The sequence below is a fragment of the Capsaspora owczarzaki genome, assembly GCF_000151315.2.
Source record: "Capsaspora owczarzaki ATCC 30864 unplaced genomic scaffold supercont2.10, whole genome shotgun sequence".
Taxonomy (NCBI): Eukaryota; class Filasterea; order Ministeriida; family Capsasporidae; genus Capsaspora; species Capsaspora owczarzaki.
Window position 1 is genome coordinate 470,400 of NW_011887301.1, and position 17,601 is coordinate 488,000.

At 53.3% G+C, this 17,601-nt stretch overlaps 6 protein-coding genes across 7 annotated transcripts; 2 read left to right on the forward strand and 4 right to left on the reverse strand.

Moving 5' to 3' along the window:
* Positions 1 to 929: 929 nt before the first annotated feature.
* CAOG_05958 (hypothetical protein) lies at positions 930 to 4,104 on the forward strand. Its single transcript, XM_004345498.2, has 4 exons — positions 930 to 1,356; positions 1,428 to 1,905; positions 2,020 to 3,844; positions 3,917 to 4,104. Exons 1-4 carry the CDS (start codon positions 1,060 to 1,062, stop codon positions 4,047 to 4,049), a joined length of 2,733 nt encoding a protein of 910 aa, XP_004345548.1. The 5' UTR covers positions 930 to 1,059; the 3' UTR covers positions 4,050 to 4,104.
* On the reverse strand, positions 4,053 to 9,328 carry CAOG_05959 (hypothetical protein). Its single transcript, XM_004345499.2, has 7 exons — positions 8,192 to 9,328; positions 7,106 to 8,025; positions 6,778 to 7,012; positions 5,884 to 6,663; positions 4,904 to 5,782; positions 4,499 to 4,795; positions 4,053 to 4,380 (listed from the first exon to the last, which is right to left on the reverse strand). Exons 1-7 carry the CDS (start codon positions 9,101 to 9,103, stop codon positions 4,267 to 4,269), a joined length of 4,137 nt encoding a protein of 1,378 aa, XP_004345549.2. The 5' UTR covers positions 9,104 to 9,328; the 3' UTR covers positions 4,053 to 4,266.
* A 224-nt stretch (positions 9,329 to 9,552) lies between these two features.
* Positions 9,553 to 11,957, reverse strand: CAOG_05960 (hypothetical protein; the record flags this gene model as incomplete). The annotated part of the gene is made up of 8 exons (XM_004345500.2): positions 9,553 to 10,857; positions 10,937 to 11,011; positions 11,091 to 11,174; positions 11,260 to 11,343; positions 11,423 to 11,506; positions 11,581 to 11,664; positions 11,753 to 11,836; positions 11,899 to 11,957. The coding sequence occupies 8 exons, from the start codon at positions 11,955 to 11,957 to the stop codon at positions 9,747 to 9,749; spliced, it is 1,665 nt and encodes a 554-aa protein (XP_004345550.1). The 3' UTR covers positions 9,553 to 9,746.
* Positions 11,958 to 12,269: 312 nt separating this feature from the next.
* CAOG_05961 (ornithine carbamoyltransferase) lies at positions 12,270 to 14,197 on the reverse strand. The gene is made up of 7 exons (XM_004345501.2): positions 14,151 to 14,197; positions 13,911 to 13,993; positions 13,380 to 13,512; positions 13,208 to 13,290; positions 12,866 to 13,134; positions 12,699 to 12,777; positions 12,270 to 12,593 (listed from the first exon to the last, which is right to left on the reverse strand). The coding sequence occupies exons 1-7, from the start codon at positions 14,185 to 14,187 to the stop codon at positions 12,351 to 12,353; spliced, it is 927 nt and encodes a 308-aa protein (XP_004345551.1). The 5' UTR covers positions 14,188 to 14,197; the 3' UTR covers positions 12,270 to 12,350.
* A 273-nt stretch (positions 14,198 to 14,470) lies between these two features.
* Positions 14,471 to 15,947, forward strand: CAOG_05962 (hypothetical protein). Its single transcript, XM_004345502.2, has 3 exons — positions 14,471 to 14,794; positions 15,006 to 15,179; positions 15,351 to 15,947. The coding sequence occupies exons 1-3, from the start codon at positions 14,597 to 14,599 to the stop codon at positions 15,759 to 15,761; spliced, it is 783 nt and encodes a 260-aa protein (XP_004345552.1). The 5' UTR covers positions 14,471 to 14,596; the 3' UTR covers positions 15,762 to 15,947.
* CAOG_05963 lies at positions 15,833 to 17,564 on the reverse strand. 2 transcript variants are annotated; one of them, XM_004345503.2, is made up of 5 exons: positions 17,261 to 17,564; positions 16,884 to 17,042; positions 16,582 to 16,812; positions 16,264 to 16,483; positions 15,833 to 16,167 (listed from the first exon to the last, which is right to left on the reverse strand). In XM_004345503.2, the coding sequence occupies exons 1-5, from the start codon at positions 17,516 to 17,518 to the stop codon at positions 15,938 to 15,940; spliced, it is 1,098 nt and encodes a 365-aa protein (XP_004345553.2). In that variant the 5' UTR covers positions 17,519 to 17,564; the 3' UTR covers positions 15,833 to 15,937. The 2 variants fall into 2 exon arrangements, with proteins under 2 accessions (XP_004345553.2, XP_011270584.1); XM_011272282.1 differs by having other exon boundaries at positions 16,884 to 17,197.
* Between the last annotated feature and the right edge of the window lie 37 nt (positions 17,565 to 17,601).

Genomic DNA, 17,601 nt, shown 5'->3' on the forward strand with positions numbered 1-17,601 from the left:
AAACGACTGAAGAAGGGTCATGTCTGTGGTCTGTGGGCTGAATCCCCACCAAAACCGCACGCTCTGCAGTGTGTCACTCCATCTCACACTTGCCCACACTCGCTCACACTCACAAAATCGCATTCTCATGTTGCATTATAGGAGTGTGCTTAACATTCTCGGGGGGGGGGTTGTCGCTTTGCACCAGCGCACATCACCGCGTCGGTCGCTGTCTCACATTGTTTGACCCGTTTCCTCATTCTCCCGCCCCTTCCTTTTGCTCCTTCCTTCTGGTGTCTCTGCCACTGTTTCACTCTTCCCAAGTCTCACTTGACTCTCATTCTCCTTTCTCAATGAGAGAGCATCGCTGTCGATCGTTCTCTCTTCTCTGCCCTTCTTTTCCCGCTCTTTCCATCTCTCTCTCGCTCTTCCCGCCCACCCCCACACCCCCCAAACACCGCTCACAATCATCTTCCATCTTCCCTCTTCTTCTTCATCATCATTTCATCCGTTGTTTCAACTCCCCAAGGGACTCCCCTGTCTCTCTCCTTCTCTCCAATGCTCATTCAATACCGCTCACGCGTGGCTGAATTTTGAGGATGGGGTTTTTTTTTTTTTTTTTTTTTCATTCCGACTTTTGACGCACTTGTTTCGAGTTTTTTTTTCTTACTTTTCATTCTTACTTTTTGCTCTCTTTTTTTTTCTTGCTTTGACTGAACTTTGACTCCAATGTATGAGGAATGAACAATCCAGTCCATTCAATGAATGTGCATTGACGCTGGGAGTTGGATGTCCAAGGTTGGAACTGAGGAATGGAGGAATTGGGGGGACATTCTACTGGAATCTGCATCACCCGGCATGTCGCCACGGACACTGTGCAGCTATGGTTGAACCAAATGCAACTGGTGATGTACTGACTTAATTGTGCGGATTGATCTGCCTATCGCTCTTGTCAGCGCATAGGAGCTACTTTTGAAGTTAGAGAAACCGCACTCATCCTCAATCAATCCTCAATCAATTCATCGTCAAGCTCAAAAGCACACGAGGCAAACAACGAGCCGACCTGGAGTCAACCGCATCATGTCGAGGACTAGGTCGGGTCTGGTCGTGCTACTCTTGCTGGCGGCGCTGTGCTGCCAACACGCTACCGCTCAGTCGTCTCAGACTCTGATGCTCTACAACCTGGGCCTGGTCCCTTCGGATCCGTCCGCGCTTGTCGTCAACACGACGCAGTTTTATGCAACAGTGTGCATTCGCGACGCTACAGTCAATCCTTCCGATTGCGCCCAAACCACCACAACCCCCGTGTTCACGGTCCCTGAGACCGGCTCCATCTCTCCGCCTTCCGTTGTTTACAGCAATCCGAGCGCTGTGCTTGTAAGTTGGAGAGGACCGCGTGTGACTGTTGTGCCCAAATGTCATCATACTCACGCTCACCTTTTCCGCAGACGCCGTACAATTTCGATGTTTACGTATACCGCGTTGCTGACGCCGTGCTGGCACCAGACCAGCTGGTCGCCTTCCTCCACCGTGAAAACTCGGTGATGGTGTGGGGCCAAACCGACGAGTTTGGCGGCAGCGCGACCCCTTCGGCCATGCCGCAATCCATTGCTCCGTCACCCACAGCTGGAGCAGCTTCAGCCACCACCTGGACCAGCACCATTAGCTACAACATTCAGATTGCGTGTACGAGCGATCACTATGGACCTTTTTGCAACATTTCGTGCTCGCCCGCCATCACTTGCAGTGGCAGCGGCTCGTGTGTGTCGGAGACTGGCGCGTGTGCTTGCGACAGCGGCACGTACGGCTCGGATTGCAGCATGACATGCACTTGTGTTCATGGCACTTGTGACGAGACCAGTCTGGATGGCTCTTGTGTCGCTGGCTCCTGCGAGGCTGGTTTCGAAGGCCCGCTTTGCGATCAGGGTAGGTTGTGGTGCGACGTTGTTGATGGAGTTTTGGCGAATCTGCTTCTCGCGGGTGCTTTTTCGTCATGCTCACGAGGGGAAATTTGTCTTCTTTGGATGTGCTTTTGTTCAGAAATGGTGACTTCTTCTTCCACAGATTCTCAAAGTTCAACCGTTGCAGAGGAGCCTTCCACAACGACTTTCGTTGCCAGCGAAACTCCCTCAGCAGAAGTCTCTTCAACTGAGCTGCTCTCGAACACCCCATCAGTCACTCCAGACTACTCCTCGAACACTCCGTCAGTCACTCCAGACTACTCGTCACACACCCCGTCAGTCACGCCAGAATTTACGATGCCAACCGACATTGTTTCAAGTCAATCTGTAGTTAGTATGCCCGGCCCCTCGCAGGCGGTGTCATCGAGTGATCTGGCCTCAGACACTACCACTGCTCAAGAGTCGGAACCCGTCTCATCCACAGCTCTGGAGGCCGCGTCGTCGACCTCCGTCGAAGCCCAAACAGCAGCAGCCTCCTCGCCTGCCGGAACAACATCTGCTCCTTCGCACAGCACTGGTGCACCAGCGCCAGACTCGGGCAGCAGCAGCAGCTCGCTGGGAGCAATCATTGGTGCGGTGGTTGGTGGCGTGTTTGGCATTCTGCTGATTGTGTTTGTGGTCGTGTGTCTGTGCCGTGGACGTCATACGGGCGTGCGTTGGGGATCGGTGCGCAAGCATCCTGCCAGCCGGGACGTGGAGATGGCCGCGCGCAGCAACAGCTCGACCAGCATCCTTACCAGCGTCAATGGCAATGGCAGTGGCAATGGCACTCCCAGCGAAACACGCGTGGCCTCGTCGGGCATTGAGGAGGTGAACGCTTCCCGAAACGGCACTGCCAAGAGAACGATGCGTGGAAGCGGCTCGATTGGCGCAAAGTCCACACTCACGCGTGCTTTTGCCGCTTCTGCCGCGGCCGGTGGAACTCGCGGACATCAAGCTTCTACGGGTACGCTGTCTGCCGCCAGTGGTAGTGCCATGCTCAGCCCGGCCGCGCGCGAAATTGAAGCTGCAGGCGGCGCTCGCATCACGCTTCCTGCTGGGTTGCAAGAGTTGCTGTACGACTCCAACGACATTGCTCTCCGAGGCGAAATTGGCACGTGCCAGTTTGGCCGCATTTTCCATGCCGATCCGGCCATCGTCGCGTCCTCCACCACCGACACGAGCAAAGAACCGCCTCGAAAAGCCGCACTCCTGCTCTCGGGGTACTCTACTCCGGTTTTGCTCGTGCAAAAGCTGCTTGAGGATGTGGCCGTTTTGAGCAAGTGCGATCACGAAAATATTGTTCGCATCTCTGCGATTTGGCTTCCTCCCCACCTCCCTCTGTCGGCGGCTGTGATTTTCGAGCGCAGTCCCTTCGGCAACCTCCGCCAAGTCTTGCATCGCTTGGCCGCCACGTCGTCCAACCCAGCAGCATGCATCCAGCCCGAACTGGAGCCTGACACGGCTGCTGGCGGGGCGCGTCCTTCCGCACTCGCTGCCTTTGGCTCTGCGCAAGACCCGCTCAAGTGGCCCACGCCCCTGAGTCCCGCTCTGGTCACGCACATTGCGTTGCAAATCACCGAGGCGCTTGCGCATCTGTCATCTCGCGGGCTAGTGCACGGGCGTCTGTCTTGCCGAGCGGTGCATGTGTTTAGCTACAGCACCGTCAAGCTTGGCATGGTAGAGATGGACCCCGTCGTCCCAGGCGATCAAGAGACCGCCGCTGGCATGGTGTTATTGCGCACAAAGATTCCCACCAGTCCCGCTGGCGATGTTTGGCGCTTTGGCTACCTCCTGCACGAACTCGTCACTTGCGGCGAGCTCGGCACGTTTGGCGGTTGCCCCAGCGACGCGACGGTTGTTGGAATGCTCCTTCCAGGGCGCACTTCGCCCTTGCAACGGCCGCCGCATTGCTCGACTGAAATGTACGTTTTGCTGCGATAATTGTTGCATTTGTTTGGACAACAGGAGGGTCGCTCACTTGTCTCTGGCTGTAGCTTTGCGATGATGACAGACTGCCTCGCCCTTGGCTCGCCCGAGCAGCCGACATTTGCACACCTTGCGAACACGCTTCGGCGACTCGACAAACCGTCTCTCTCAGCCGAAAATTCCATGGTCTCTATTTGTTAGTTAGCGATCAATTGTATTTTTTTTTCAACAAAAACAAAAAAGCAAAAATCACACATCCGAATCCAGCAACAACAACAAAAATCCTTTCAACATGAGCCAGGATGGTCAACATCAAAACAACAGAACACACAATCGAAAACTAGCACACCAACGACGGAAACATTGCAACAAATCCATAGCAATCAGTCCAGAAACGAAAAAGCTGCCAGCAGCGTGTTTAGCGTGATTGCCAGTTTGCAAATAAGTCGGCCGAGAACTTTACAAGAATCTGCATCACATTGGAAGCAACTTCCGTTTGATCCTCTGTGCTTGACCCGGTAGATGGCATTGTCTGATGCAAAAGGAACACAGGAAATGGGCAAAATCAGTCAGTCCATCAGAGCATGCTTCAGGAAAGCACCAAAAAAAAAGGAAACAAAAAAAACAAAAGCAACGACACCATAACCTACCACAATGCCAAACACCGCAGGAGCAAACGTATCGCCCAGCTTTTTGAGCGAGGCCGGGACAAGTTGAACAACAGATTGCAACACACAGCACGTGTAGGCAAGCGTCATAAAGTTGAGCTTGGGCACCCTGGCGAGGCATTCCACAAAGTGCTCGCGGGCTTTGCTCTCACGCCATTGGTCAGCTGCGATGTCTGCCGCGTTAATCACTTGCCCAGTCTCGACAATGTCCAGCTGCAGCTGTGTGGCGAGCGCCGTAGGCATTCTCGCAAAGAAGAGGACCATGGCGCCCAAAATTGTCTGTGACAGCAAAAACAAATCGAAAATGCAAAGGTTGGTCAGCACCACAACGGCCAATCCGATATTGAACAGCGCCCATCTTCATTTTTTCTGGACGAAACGACTCACCTCGAGCGAAATGTCTTCCAGCTCGATGAATTTGGCATCCTTGCTGCGCTCGTACTGATACTTGAAATTCTGCACAAGCTTGTCGAACGCGGCGCTGTCGTTCATGTCCGTCATCACGGCCGAGGTAACTTCTTCCAGCGGAGCTTGTTTCAGGAGCACGGAAATGTACGCACCGCAAGTCTCGATAAAACGCGGAACCAGCAATTTCTCCCGGATGAGCAGCTCCTGGAGGTCGACGCCAAAGCATTTCTGCTTCTTGCGCACGGTGGAAAAGCGCTTGTGCAAGTCGTTGAGATCGGCCGAATGCGAAGGAGCGGGCTTGACCGCAGTTGCGCCAAGCTGAGCATCGTCCAGGCTGGAAGTGGAAGTTTTCGATGCCGAGTCATTCGAAACGCCTGAAGAACCTGTTGACTTGAGCTGGCGCGCCTTTTCGACGGCGTGGCGGGTATCGCCACCGTCGCTGCTCGAGCGTTGCAGCTTCTTCTTGCCCTCGAGGGACTCGCGCAGTTTCTGACGTTGCGCCGTTTCGCCATCCAGAGCTGTCGCGCTGGCTGGATTGGTGATTGACTTGGACGCAGACTTTGACCACGACCCACTGCCTTCCGACTTGCCATCGAATGTCTGCCGGGCTGTTTTGGTCGGGTCGTACTCTGAATACGCCTGCTGGTTGTAGAAATCAATCAAGCTGCCGGGAGTGGTCAAGTCGCTCGAAGACAATGACGATCCGGGTGCGCGCTTGCGGTACAACAGAGGGGCGCCATCATTCGCAGAGCGGCGGGCAATCACGCCATCCATGCGACCGCGATTATGCACTTCGGGTACAATCAGGGCCACGGCTTCTTTGAGCAGCTGGAACTTTGCAGGGAGTGTGCCGACAGCCTGTGTGAGAGGATTGAGGGAAGAGGCAAAGTTTGAAATTAGAGCGCGCGACAAAACTTTACAATCTTCTGCCTCGCAAAACACAAAAGCTCTCTCCTCACCTGGCCATCCGACTCAATCGTCAGGCGATCGGCGTCGCGGGTCGACATGCTTTCCACAACGACCTCAGAGCCAAAGAAAAGGTGCCGGTTCTTGTTGTTGATGTGCTGCCCGGAGCGGATGAGATGCGACAGCCGCGCGCTCTCCATCAGGCCAATGTCCTCGAGAAGGACGATATCAAACAGGCCATCCGTGAGGTTGGCCGAGGGCGCAATCTCGTAACCTCCGCCATACCAGCTGCCGTTGCAAATGGCGAGCTCGAAGAGATTGCACGGAATCCACGAGCTTTGGTCGATGCGCACGCGAACGGGCTTGTTCTTTTGCTTGAAGCTGGCTTGGAAGAAACCCGGCTTGGCCTTGGCCTTGTCTCCTCCAGCGGCAACCATGCTGTTGACGCCAAGGGAGCAAATGTTGGTAAAGTAGCGACTCGAGCTAAACTCTTTGCCATCCTCGGGCGTTGAATGCACCAAGCCGCAGTCAATTTCAATGGTATAGCCGCCGTTGATGACATCGAGTGCCTCGAGAGGATCGAGCGAAAGGTTGAGCGACTTGACCAGGTCATCGCCGCTGCCCATCGGCAAAATGCCAAGGACTACGTGACGAGCAAGACCGCCATACTTCATGTATGCGTCCACAACTTCGTTAAAGGTGCCATCGCCGCCCACAGTCACAATAACGTTAAATCCCGCCTGCATTGCCTCCTTGGCCATCACTGACGCCTCGCCAGAGGCAGTCGTGAGAAACTCGGCCCAGCGACCAGGGAACAGTTCCTCGACACGCGGCTGCCAATAGGTCGATCCGGACACAAACAAAGACAGTTGAATGAATGAGAGAGTGGGTGGGAGGATACAAGTGAGACAGCCAGCGCTTTACCAAAAAAAAAAAAAAAAGCTCACCTTGATCTTCTTGAGCCAGACCTTCTTGGCGCGTCCATTGCGTGCCTTGGGGTTGACGATGAAGGCTACGCGTCGATTAAAGTGCGCTGCGGCGCCGCGTGGCTCAATTGTGAGCGACTCTTGATAGCACCGCTCCTCACTGAGGCTCTCCAGCGCCAGCAACTGCTTTTTCAATTGATCAACCGTATTCAGCAAGTACGGTGTTTCTTGATACTGGAGCATTTCCACGAGGACGCTGGTTGTTTGGATTGGTTGTAGTCAGTGCAATATAATAGCAAAATCAGATGAATCGACCACCACCACCACCACCGCAAAGCTTTGCCCTTACCTGCTGAGCATGCGACGCTTGGAAAAGTTAATCAGACTGCGCTGGTCGTCGCCAACTAGAATCTCGTTGGGGTTGCCGTCGCGAATGAAGGTAAGATCCGTCAGGTAGATGCCAATGTACGGGATACAGGGCGGCTTGACAGCAGCCAGCATGCGACGGTAAATCTTGTAGTTGCCAGCATTGGACGTGAGCTGGCACAGCACATCAAAGACCTTCTTGTGGGTGGCCGGAAGCATTCCCCACGTATTCTTGAGTCGATAAATGGACGAGTTTTGCAATGCAGCAACGATTGCAGTCAGGCCGTTAAAGTTGTTGAGGTGTCGGCAGCACTCGGCAATGTCGATAAACTTGATAAGAGCTTCTTTGCGCGAGTGCAAGCCCTTCTTTGACACAAGCACGCCAGCAACCCAGTTGCTGAGCAGGTTGAAGCGGTTGATGAATGCTGTAATAGTTTCGCATGCCTCGGTCGGCTTACCGCACCCAAGCGACGACAAGTCGCTTTGGGTAATGTTGCGGAACAGCCGAAAGTCAATGATGGTCATCTGCCTGGCAATCTCTTCCGCATCCCAACGCAGAATTTCGGATTCCGTGGAGCCGTTCAGGGGCAGAATCGGATCCGGTGCCAAGGCTGACGAGTAGCGACCGTCGTCGTAGCGAGTGTACGGGTGCGTTTCGCGATAGGAAAAGAGGTTGAGAATGCCCTTGGCGATGAGGAGCAGCGGGCCCTCCAGCGCCATTGCCTCGTTGTTTGTGGACAATTCCGTGTTCTTCTCCACGATGGAAGAGAGCAGCTGCGTGGTGCGGGCTCGCAACGCGGGATCCAACTCAAAGTCGTCGTAGTGCTCGTCCACCCACTTTTTGATGACTTGCAACACGCGGAGGCGGACCGGGATGGCGATTCTTTCGGTAAAGTGTTCGAGCTGGAATGGATGATTGAGTCAATCAATCAACGCACATTCGCATAGAATCAGTGAGTGAGTGTCCAAAAGATCAACACATGTGGCAAGGAATGTCAAAGCCGTGCTGGTCACCCTTTCACCACGCCCCTCGTTCACGTCCAGCCTCCAACAAAACACACACACTCACCAGCGCGGGCTCCTTTGGCTGGGGAATGTCTAAACGCTGGATCAGCAAGTCGAGGAACTGGTCGGGCGTGATGAACGAGCGGTAGGTGAGGAAGAACTCGCGGGCAAAGTTTGGATCGGTGAACTCGTCAAACGTGAGGCGCTCGATGAGTTTTGGCAGTGTGCCCGCCTTGACGCCGGGCTCCTTTTTGCCCGACTCGCCGTCCTCGAACTGGAGCGAGAACTGCGAGTCTGGATGCGCAAACAGGTAGTCGCGATCGAGCGGGGTGTAGCGCAGGACGGCGAGCTCGTTCTCAATCAGTTTTTCAGCCCTGCACGCGCGCAGGTCCTTGGCCTTCCGCTGCAGCTCCTCCAGCTTTTGCTGCAGCTCGAGCGGCGGGTCGTAGAGCTTTTCGTACTCGAGGGCGGTTGCGTGAATCTCGGCGTCGAGCTTCTCGATGAGGTGCGCAACGTCCTCGGCAGTGAGCTTGCCCACATTCATGCGGACCTGCAGCTCCGACCGCGAGCGAGACGAGGACGACTCTGCCGCGCCGTGCACGTCGACCTTGGAGATGAGCTGCCCGCGCTTGGCTGCAGACAGCGTTGGGAGAAGACTCGCCATCGACGTGCTGCTCTCAGAGCTCATCTGCGACAGCTTGCGGTCGGGGTAGCCCAGCCCGGAGCTGTCGGAAGACGAAAGCGACATTGTCGGGGAAACTGGGCCGAGGCTGACCTGGCTTGGGCGCTGCTGCTGCTGCTGCTGTTGCTGCTGGCTGCTTGGCGATGACGAGATCGATGCGAGGCTGCCCACGGGGTGCTGCGCGTAGAGTGTGGCGGGCAGCGACGCCTCGCTCGTCAGCGACGGATTCCGGCTGGGCTGCAGATTGCCTGGTGCTGAACTCGGCGCAGTCGGCGCCATCGCATTCGACGCCATTTCTTCCCCTTGTCTTTTGTTTGGCTGGTGATGCGGTGGGGGGGGGGGTGTTAGTGTGATGCTTGGTTTTAGTGTCGAGCGCTGGTTGGGTTGTGTGTGTGTGTTGCAGGAGGAGGAAGGGGGAGTGCTTTGCTAGGGTGAAGGTGAGGTTGTGCAAGGTTTAAAATTGAAAAAAAAAAAAAAAAGGAAACAAAACAAAATAAAAATCAAAAAAAACAATGAATAAGCCATAACAATTGAAAATCAGCAAAAAGGGGATGAACGAATACCTTAAAATTCAGGATTCAGATGCTTTGGGAAATGGGAACAGTGTGAAAAGAGAGGGGGGGGGGGCGGCAAAGCTTGAAGAGCGAGAAGGGTGAATTCATGGAGAGCGAATAAAGAACGGACTGCGCAAGTCATCGTTCGCAGATTCATGGATTTTCTTTACTGTATCTCATGTCAACAAAGGGTTGTACTTTCCAATGCTGCTGATCACTCTTCGCCTTTGAAAAGAAAAACAACAACAACATTAACAACATCAACAACAACAACAACAAACCTGGAATCGCATGAAAAGACGAAACCATGGGAAACAAACACAGGTGTGGCAAGGATGCACGAGTAGAGTGAAGAACGAGTATCAAACATCGTCCGCTTGTCATCAAGGATTCAATTGAACAAGAATGCTGCCAAAGGACGGGCGATCGTCACTTTCATCGGCAAGACACTCGAGGGCAAGAGCGACAATCTCGCTGACGCTCTGATGCTCGGCTTCGGTTGGATTGAGGGTCGAGTCCAGCATGCCAGGAATGGATTTGTTTGTCACCGCTTTCCGCGCCTTTGATTTCAGCTTGGTGCCAGGCTTCTCCGCAGTCACCAATTCCAGTAGAATCATGCCAAAGGCGTAGACATCCGTCTTGAGGGTCATGCGGCCTTCCTCAAAGAACTCGGGACACATGTAAGGAGCTGTACCTTGCATGCTATGAGTGCGAAGGTAGCTCTGCTCATCGAGATGCTCAGCAGCACGAACCAAACCAAAATCAGACACTTTCGCGTTGAAATGCGCGTCCAACAGCACATTGGCCGTCTTGAGGTCGAGGTGGAACAGTGCATGGTCAGGGAAGGCGGTTTGGACGTAGTGCATGCCGCGAGAGACATCAGCCGCAATCCGATGGCGCTGAGACCAGGTCAGAGAAGGAGTGTTGTTTTTGCGACTCAAGCGATCGCGAACAGAACCGTTTGGCATGAATTCGTAGACCAGGCATCGCTCGTCGCCTTCTTCCGCATACGACAGGATGGCAATGATGTTGGGGTGGCGGAATTTCGACAAGGAGTCCAGTTCCGACTTGAATTCAACATTGCCTTGCTTCGATTCGGGGGACATCTTTTTGATGGCAACACGAGGGCCAGGCAGACATGCGCCATACACGCGACCAAATGCTCCTTCGCCGAGCAGAGAGTCGGCAGCAAAATTGTTCGTGACGGTGACAAGAGTGGCGAGAGGAACTTGCGAGATGGGTCCATCGGGTTGATTGCGCTCAAACAGGTCAATCCGATCAAGAGCTGATTTCAGTTCAAGATCCTTGGCAGCGAGCTTCTGCTCGTTGACAGCGAGAACGGAGCGAAACTGTTGCAGCTCCTGCTCCTTGGCAGCGAGCTTGGAACGCAATTGCAAAAGCTCAATTGTAGCATTCGCTGCAGCACGGGCCGCACTCTGAAAATGGGCAGGCGATGGAACAAGCTGGCTGTCAAGACGACCATAACCGGGGTCACTATTATACCAACGTAAAGTGCGGGGCTGGTTGTTAAGTTGGTGCTTCATGCAAGAATCCAATGAACAAGCAGTCTTACTCAAAGTGACAAATGGCATTGCCAGTTTGCTTGAGGGCTGTGATGCCAGCCTTGGTTAGGAAATTGTTGCTCAAACTGTTGTTGTCGATATATCGTCAGATTGCAGCATGAGTCTAACGACAGGCAAACCAGCTTGAAGCAATCTAATACTTACAAAAGGTTAGCCAGCGTCTTGTTCACTTTGAGTGCCTCGGCAATCGCCTGCGCTCCAGCATCGCCAATCTGATTCGCACCCAAACTGCCCATCCCCATCAGTGAGCCATTCTTACCGTCCTCTGCCGGATCACCCACTCACATGCATCAGTCGAAGTGAGATGCCTTACTTGAGCCAAGTCAGCGTCGTGTTCCCTTTGAGTGTCTCAGCAATCGCGTGCGCTTCAGCATCGCCAATCATATTCTCCTCCAAACTGCCCAGCAGTGAGCACTCCAAATACCCTCTAATGAAATCGTCCACTCGCATGCATCAGTCAAAGTAAGCTCACTTACTCGAGAGAACTAAGCGTCGTGTTCACTTGAAGTGCTTCAAAAATCGCCTGCGCTCCAGCCCAGCCAATCTGATTCTTGAACAAACTGTCCATCAGTGAGCACATTGAATCCCCGCGGCTGAAACAATCCCATATGCCAGTTACTCTGAGATGCCTTACTTGAGCTTAGTCAACGTCGTGTTCACCTTGAATGCCTCAGCAAACGCCTGAGCTCCAGCATCGCCAACCTGACCATACCACAAACTGTCGGGTCCCACCGTCAGTGAGTACTCTGCACACCCTCTGTTGAAATCACCCACTCACATGCATCAATCACAGCGAGATGACTCACTAGAGCTCAGTCAGCGTCGTGTTCACTTTGAGAGCCTCGGCCATCGCCTGCGCTCCAGCATCGCCAATCTGATTCGTACGAAACCTGGTCATCTCGTCAGTACATGCTCTGCCACCGTGCTCCAGTAAACGTGGGTGCTTTCTTACTCGAGCTCTCCACTCGCATTCTTGACTTTGTCATACCACTGGCGCTGACTCGCAGTCATGCTCTCATACGACAGCATGGCGAATTCAACACAGCTAAACCACAAAGACTGTCCCTTTCCAAAAAAGGGGGGAAAACACCTCAAAGCGATCCATTTTCGCAAAAACTCTTGTATCTTCAGCTCCGTGTTTGGCATTCATGCTCATCGTCGTTGAGCAAAGGTGGCGGGAGGACTGAACGTGCATTGGATTTTCGCGTGGAAAGCACAAAGGTATTCTCGCACGCCATTGGCCGCGGCATCAACGGCACCATAGCTGAAGGCATGCAATACATGTGTGCAAAACGAAGCGATCAGAAAAGACACTTGTCACTCCTGGGCTTTTGTAAAAGGTACATTTGCCAGCAAACAGCTAGTTTATGCACAATTGGTACACCTGAATCATCGGCATCCGCCCTATCGAAGCTTCAACAAGTCCAGAATCACCGCCATGACAGTGTACATGCGATTCTCAGCCTCGTCCCAGACGAGAGAGCGCGGCGAACGGAAAACCTCGTCGGAAACTTCCTCCGGCTTGCGAGGCAAGCAATGCAAAAACTTCCAGTCGGGTGAGGCGTGCTTGAGCAGCTCGTTGGTCACTTGAAACCCTGCGAACGAGCGGAGACGTTCCTCCTTTTGCGCCTCGTCGCCCATACTGATCTATTTTTATGGGATGTTGCGCCAAAGTGCAGATATCCATGCAGCGAGCGCAAAGACAAGTGAGACTCTTAAAGTTCCCTTCATGTGCATCCACGACATTCATACCCAGGTGTCTGTGACAATCACGTTCGCGCCTTTCACGGCCTCGCGCGGATTGTTTGTGAGCTCTACACGAGTGCCATACCTGGGAGCAAAAGTAGTTCACACAAAGTGAGTACTCCTCACAACATACAAGAGGAAAACAATTTCCGCTGTTTCTCTCCGAGCCATACCGAGCAGCATCCGCTTGAGCCTCCTTCACAATGGTCGCGTTTGGCAGGTAGCCAGGCGGAGTAGCAACGCTAATGTGCATTTGCATTTTGGGCGCCGTCTCCAGCAGCGAATGCAGCACATTGTTGCCATCGCCGACCCAAGCGATTTTCAGGCCCTTTGTAACAGGAAAGTGTTGCTGAATTGTCAACAAGTCGGCGAGCGCCTGGAGCGGGTGGTGCAGATCTGAGAGGCCGTTGATGATTGGTACTGTCGAGTGCTTGGCCAGCTCCTGTCAAATTTGTGTTTTGCAGTGAGAAAACTGCATTGCATTGAACCAGAGCACCCCTCCCCAGGGTGCATACCTCGACATCTGAGTGTTTGAAGACGCGAGCAAGCACAACATCATGGAACCTGCTCAGCACTTGCGCCGTGTCTTGCACCGATTCTGGAAAACGTTGGTCCAGCAAAACGGAGCAAAGAATTAGAGGGTGGCACAAAGCAAGGATCAGCGGCAACGATTCGTATCGCCCGTACCATTCACGCCAAGCTGAATGTCTTCCTTTCCTAGAAACACAGCATGTCCGCCAAGCAGTGCCACGCCAGCCTCGGTGCTGACGCGCGTGCGCGTGCTGCGCTTCTGGAAGATCATTCCCATCGTGCGACCAGACTGTTCCAATTGACAAACGGGGTGAGTGAGTTGACTACCACTTGCACGATTTGCCCCAGCAATGAAAATATGTGTAAATGCTGGATTTCTCAGAATTGTTCCAAACTTCAGAACTTTCATCTTGTTTCTGTTGTTGCTTTGTTCAATCCTTTGTCTTCTGCATTTTTTGTTGTGTTCTCAGCCTCTTGTTTTCTTCTATTGAGGCTTTGGTTGGGCTTTTGTTGGTCGTCGTGGACCTGATAAGGGTAATCCTCCGCTTCGGTGATACGATAACAGCGATTCTGTCATTCGCACCTCGCAAGACCCGATCTCCACCAACACGGCACGATTCGGGGGTGGGGGTTGAGGGGATGGATGTCAGCAATAGGATGGATCTTGTTTTGCGTTTGAGCGTTTACCAGGAGCTGCGGGAGAGACTTGCTGTGGCGCTGCGTGCGGAGAGCGGCAGACGAGGCCAAGAGCGCTTGGAGTGCTTCGGGCGCTGTATGATGTTTGATGATGGGGGAGGGGGTTACCACCAAAAATACAAGCACCATAGAATGCACATGCAAGCGAAAGGGGAACAACAGGGAGGTGAGTTGGATACTGCAATGAGGGGTTTTGCATTGAGGGGGTGTTTTAGAAAGCGAAAAACGCACTGTAGTGGCCGAGACGGAGAAAGTGCTGGAGCGACATTGACAGAGCAAAGAGAGGACTGAATCAAGTTTAATATTATTATTGAGATTGATAACAGGAGAAAGGGGGTGAGGTTGTAAAATGACTGCACTGTGATCAATCGTCTATCCTCCAGCAATCAGCAATGCAAAGCCGCACTCAATTGCTTTTTGCTTCAGAAAACCAACACTGACAATGAAAAGGGGGGAACAAAGCACATAAAACACCTCCTGTTTCATGATTGTTTGATGACGGGATTTTTGTTGATGTTCAAATCTCAGATGCCGGATTAGGAAGGCGCTCTCAGTCCGTTTCTTCAAACCGTTCCGGCCCTGCTTCTGCTGCCCCCAGCATCACAGCGCAACACGGCATACTCTGCAACTCTGCAAGCTCATTCAGCACTCCACAGAACATCCGACCCGACACAATCATGAGCGAAGTGGACTTGGACGATGTCTTTGGCAACATTGACGATATGGTTGCCGGCATGCTCGACTCGAGCGTCTCGACGCCAATTGAGCCGACGCCGCCCGCCCGCGTCGCCGCCGCACCCGTTTTCGCACCGGGCGTCCACGTCGAGCCCAAGGCACCACCGCCCAAGCCAACCACCGCACGCGCCGAGGAGATGGTCAGTTTTGCTGTTTCAAACAAAAACCACAGAACAACACAAATATTCAAAAAAAAAATTCAACAAAAAAAAAAAAAACGAAGGGAATGCTACGGAATTCTACATTCGAACGCCCCTGCTTAGTGAACTCGTTGCTAGCAACTGGGCTTTTGAAGCGTAATTCCTGATACTAAAACTTCACTATGCCAATTTTTTTTTTCAAATTTTTCAGGATCCAAACACACTGGCTGACATTATGGCGTCCGTGTCCAAGATCAGCGACGCCAAGCACAAGGAGGAGGAGCGCCAGAAGCAAGAGGAGCGCAAGGCCGAGGAGGCGCGCAAGCACAGCGCAGCACTCGCTGAAATGGCCAAGCAAGCGCACAACGAAGTCCAGCAAGCCGAGGTAATGGAGTTTGAGGGGGGGATGGTCTCCCACGATTCAACGTGATTCGAGGCAGACAGAGACGTAATACTTGGATGTGACGAGAGGACAATCCGTGCTCTTTGTGCTGATCCTCTTACATTCTACTCACTTTCCTCGATTTCTCCTTGTTTTGTTGATTCGCATTGATAGCGCGCCTCGACGCTCGCCGCCGCTTCCGGAGTGGTCGAAAAGATGACCCAGAGCATCGCGGGCGCTGTCGGACGCCTGGTGGAGGACCTCAAGCTCAAGCAGGGCATGTACGTCGAGCGAACAAAGGAGATTGTCACAGCCTGCGCACCCATCCTCGCCGAGAGCAAGACGCGATCGCAGCTCGTTGTCGACGAGCTGTCCCACAAGAACATTGCTTCGTCGTCGCAAATGCTGTACGACCGTTTGAATCTTCTCGTGAAAGCCGCCAAGGACTGCCGGGCGGACGAAACGGTCGTGGCGCTCCAGACCCTGGCCGCGAGTGGCTTCCAAGTACTGATCGCTGTGAAGGAGTTGCATGCATCGATCATCCAACAGATTTCCGCCGAGTTGGACACGATCAACAAAAAATAAGGCTCTTGCACTTTTTGTTTGGTGTGTTTTGTGGCTCTTTTGTTGTTCCTTTATGGTTAGATTGTTTGGAGCACAGACAATATCAAAGTTTTTATTTTATTGTTTTGATCGCTTGTGCCACGGACTTTTGACTGTGCATTCGTGCATCGAGCAATACTGCACCATAAAAGCACGCATTATGTTCCGTTCGACACACCCCAGCGCAGCCTGAGCTTCTCAAATGCACCCAACCATGCCCCGACGGGCTTGTCACGCAGGGTCGGGACCAGTTCGTTCCAGATTTCACGCGCACGATTCACGGCTGGGCTCGGCATCACAGTCGAGTAAATCAGCTCGTCAACGCCTGCCGCCTGGGCAGCAGCAAATTGAATGAGAGCCATCATCGTGGGGTTGCCACCAAACGCTCCTAAGAAGGGCAATCACATTTGCAACGGGTCAGAACCTTGTTTGGAACGAAACGGCAAAAACCAACAAACCAGAGACGCGCACACGACAGACATACCACAGCCCCAGTTGCCAGTGTTGATGACCACCTTGAAACTCTTTCGATCGGCGGGCTTGCCGAGTCGGAGCCAGGACGAGGCGACGGCTGCCGCAAATCCCGTGTAGGCCGTCAGGAATGAAAAGTTGATCACGGGAAGCGCGTACTCGCCAAAGCCATAGCCTTGGGCGGCAATCGCAATAATGTTGGACATTGTCGGAGGGTTGAGGACGTGGGTGGCCTGGTCAGAGGAGATAGCAAAGCGCAATCAGCGACAAGATTGTTTGTTATGTGCGACCGCGACAGCACAAAAAAAACTCAGCGAAAAGTCAGCGTTACCTGGACGATGGTCTCGAAGGACGCCGAAGCAAAGGCGTTGCCATACAGGCCACCAGGCGCGGCTGCCGATGGGAAGGTATCCACCACCACTCGACGCTGAACATTCTCGACCAGAATCGGGGTGGGTTGCGTCTCCATGGTGAGGGCCTTCATCTTGGGATTCTTTGAGAGATCGAGGTTTTCGAGCATCTGTCTGACCGACCCAAGAATCGGATGTTCTGTGACTTGCATCTGGACGAGCAGGAGTGTGTGAGACAATTGCAAAAGCGTTTGTTTCAAAACCACAGCATCATCCAACTTACTTCATCCTGGGCGTAGAGACCGCCGCCGTAAAATCCAAAGACATTGGAATCCGCAAAGTTGACATACCAAGGCACGACCGGCTTTCCGTCCTGACTCGTCGTGGGAATGTCGTAAGCAAAGATGCTCGCCGGAAAGCTCATCTCGACGGTTCCAGCGTCCTGCAACAAATCCAAGCAAGTTAGTTTTTGTTGTTGCACCATCGTCAACGAAACGACGCCGTCTGTAGATGCGTTCGCGTTGATTTGAAAGTGGTCGAGTGCTCAACGATGTGAAAGGTTTTGTTTTGATGATCAATTCTGAGACTGAATGTAAGCTGTGCTCACGTCAGCCAATTGTTCACTACACCCTCACTGCGCACCCGCTGTGAGCAACGTACAAAGCCGAGGGTCGCTGGCATCTCGTCGTGGTGTGGAGCCCGCCAGCGGGTGACGCGGACGTCGCCTTCGAACGGCGCGGGATTGGCAATCGACGCCTTTGGGACGAGGGTGCACTCGCCGCTCTCGGACGACAGCTCAAACACGAGCTTCTTGTTGCGAGCCTGGAGACGAGGCGGGCATCGACGAACAAGATCGCGAGCGTTCTCAGAGCACTCGGCGATCAGCAACGCCGCATTGCGAGCCACGGCAGAGGTCATTGAAGCGACAGAATTGAAATTTGACAGGACAAAAAGCAAAAAAACGAGTGATTTGCTCTTCCTTTTTCATTCATTCCTAAAGT

Bases quoted from the DNA above. Each gene is read 5' to 3' on its own strand.
- CAOG_05963 (XM_004345503.2), bottom strand. From the start codon at position 17,518: ATGACCTCTGCCGTGGCTCGCAATGCGGCGTTGCTGATCGCCGAGTGC. The intron at 16,484-16,581 runs GTAACGCTGACT...TCCTCTGACCAG, and splicing joins CCTTCGAGACCATCGTCCAG to GCCACCCACGTCCTCAACCC. The intron at 16,168-16,263 runs GTATGTCTGTCG...TGCCCTTCTTAG, and splicing joins CACTGGCAACTGGGGCTGTG to GAGCGTTTGGTGGCAACCCC.
- CAOG_05959 (XM_004345499.2), bottom strand. From the start codon at position 9,103: ATGGCGTCGAATGCGATGGCGCCGACTGCGCCGAGTTCAGCACCAGGC. The intron at 6,664-6,777 runs GTGAGCTTTTTT...ACCTATTGGCAG, and splicing joins TCTGGCTCAAGAAGATCAAG to CCGCGTGTCGAGGAACTGTT. The intron at 4,796-4,903 runs GTGAGTCGTTTC...TTGCTGTCACAG, and splicing joins TGGAAGACATTTCGCTCGAG to ACAATTTTGGGCGCCATGGT.
- CAOG_05962 (XM_004345502.2), top strand. From the start codon at position 14,597: ATGAGCGAAGTGGACTTGGACGATGTCTTTGGCAACATTGACGATATG. The intron at 14,795-15,005 runs GTCAGTTTTGCT...CAAATTTTTCAG, and splicing joins CCGCACGCGCCGAGGAGATG to GATCCAAACACACTGGCTGA. The intron at 15,180-15,350 runs GTAATGGAGTTT...TCGCATTGATAG, and splicing joins ACGAAGTCCAGCAAGCCGAG to CGCGCCTCGACGCTCGCCGC.
- CAOG_05961 (XM_004345501.2), bottom strand. From the start codon at position 14,187: ATGTCGCTCCAGCACTTTCTCCGTCTCGGCCACTACA. The intron at 13,513-13,910 runs GTAAACGCTCAA...CAATTGGAACAG, and splicing joins AGTCTCTCCCGCAGCTCCTG to TCTGGTCGCACGATGGGAAT. The intron at 13,291-13,379 runs GTACGGGCGATA...AACGTTTTCCAG, and splicing joins CATTCAGCTTGGCGTGAATG to AATCGGTGCAAGACACGGCG.
- CAOG_05958 (XM_004345498.2), top strand. From the start codon at position 1,060: ATGTCGAGGACTAGGTCGGGTCTGGTCGTGCTACTCTTGCTGGCGGCG. The intron at 1,357-1,427 runs GTAAGTTGGAGA...CCTTTTCCGCAG, and splicing joins GCAATCCGAGCGCTGTGCTT to ACGCCGTACAATTTCGATGT. The intron at 3,845-3,916 runs GTACGTTTTGCT...CTCTGGCTGTAG, and splicing joins CCGCATTGCTCGACTGAAAT to CTTTGCGATGATGACAGACT.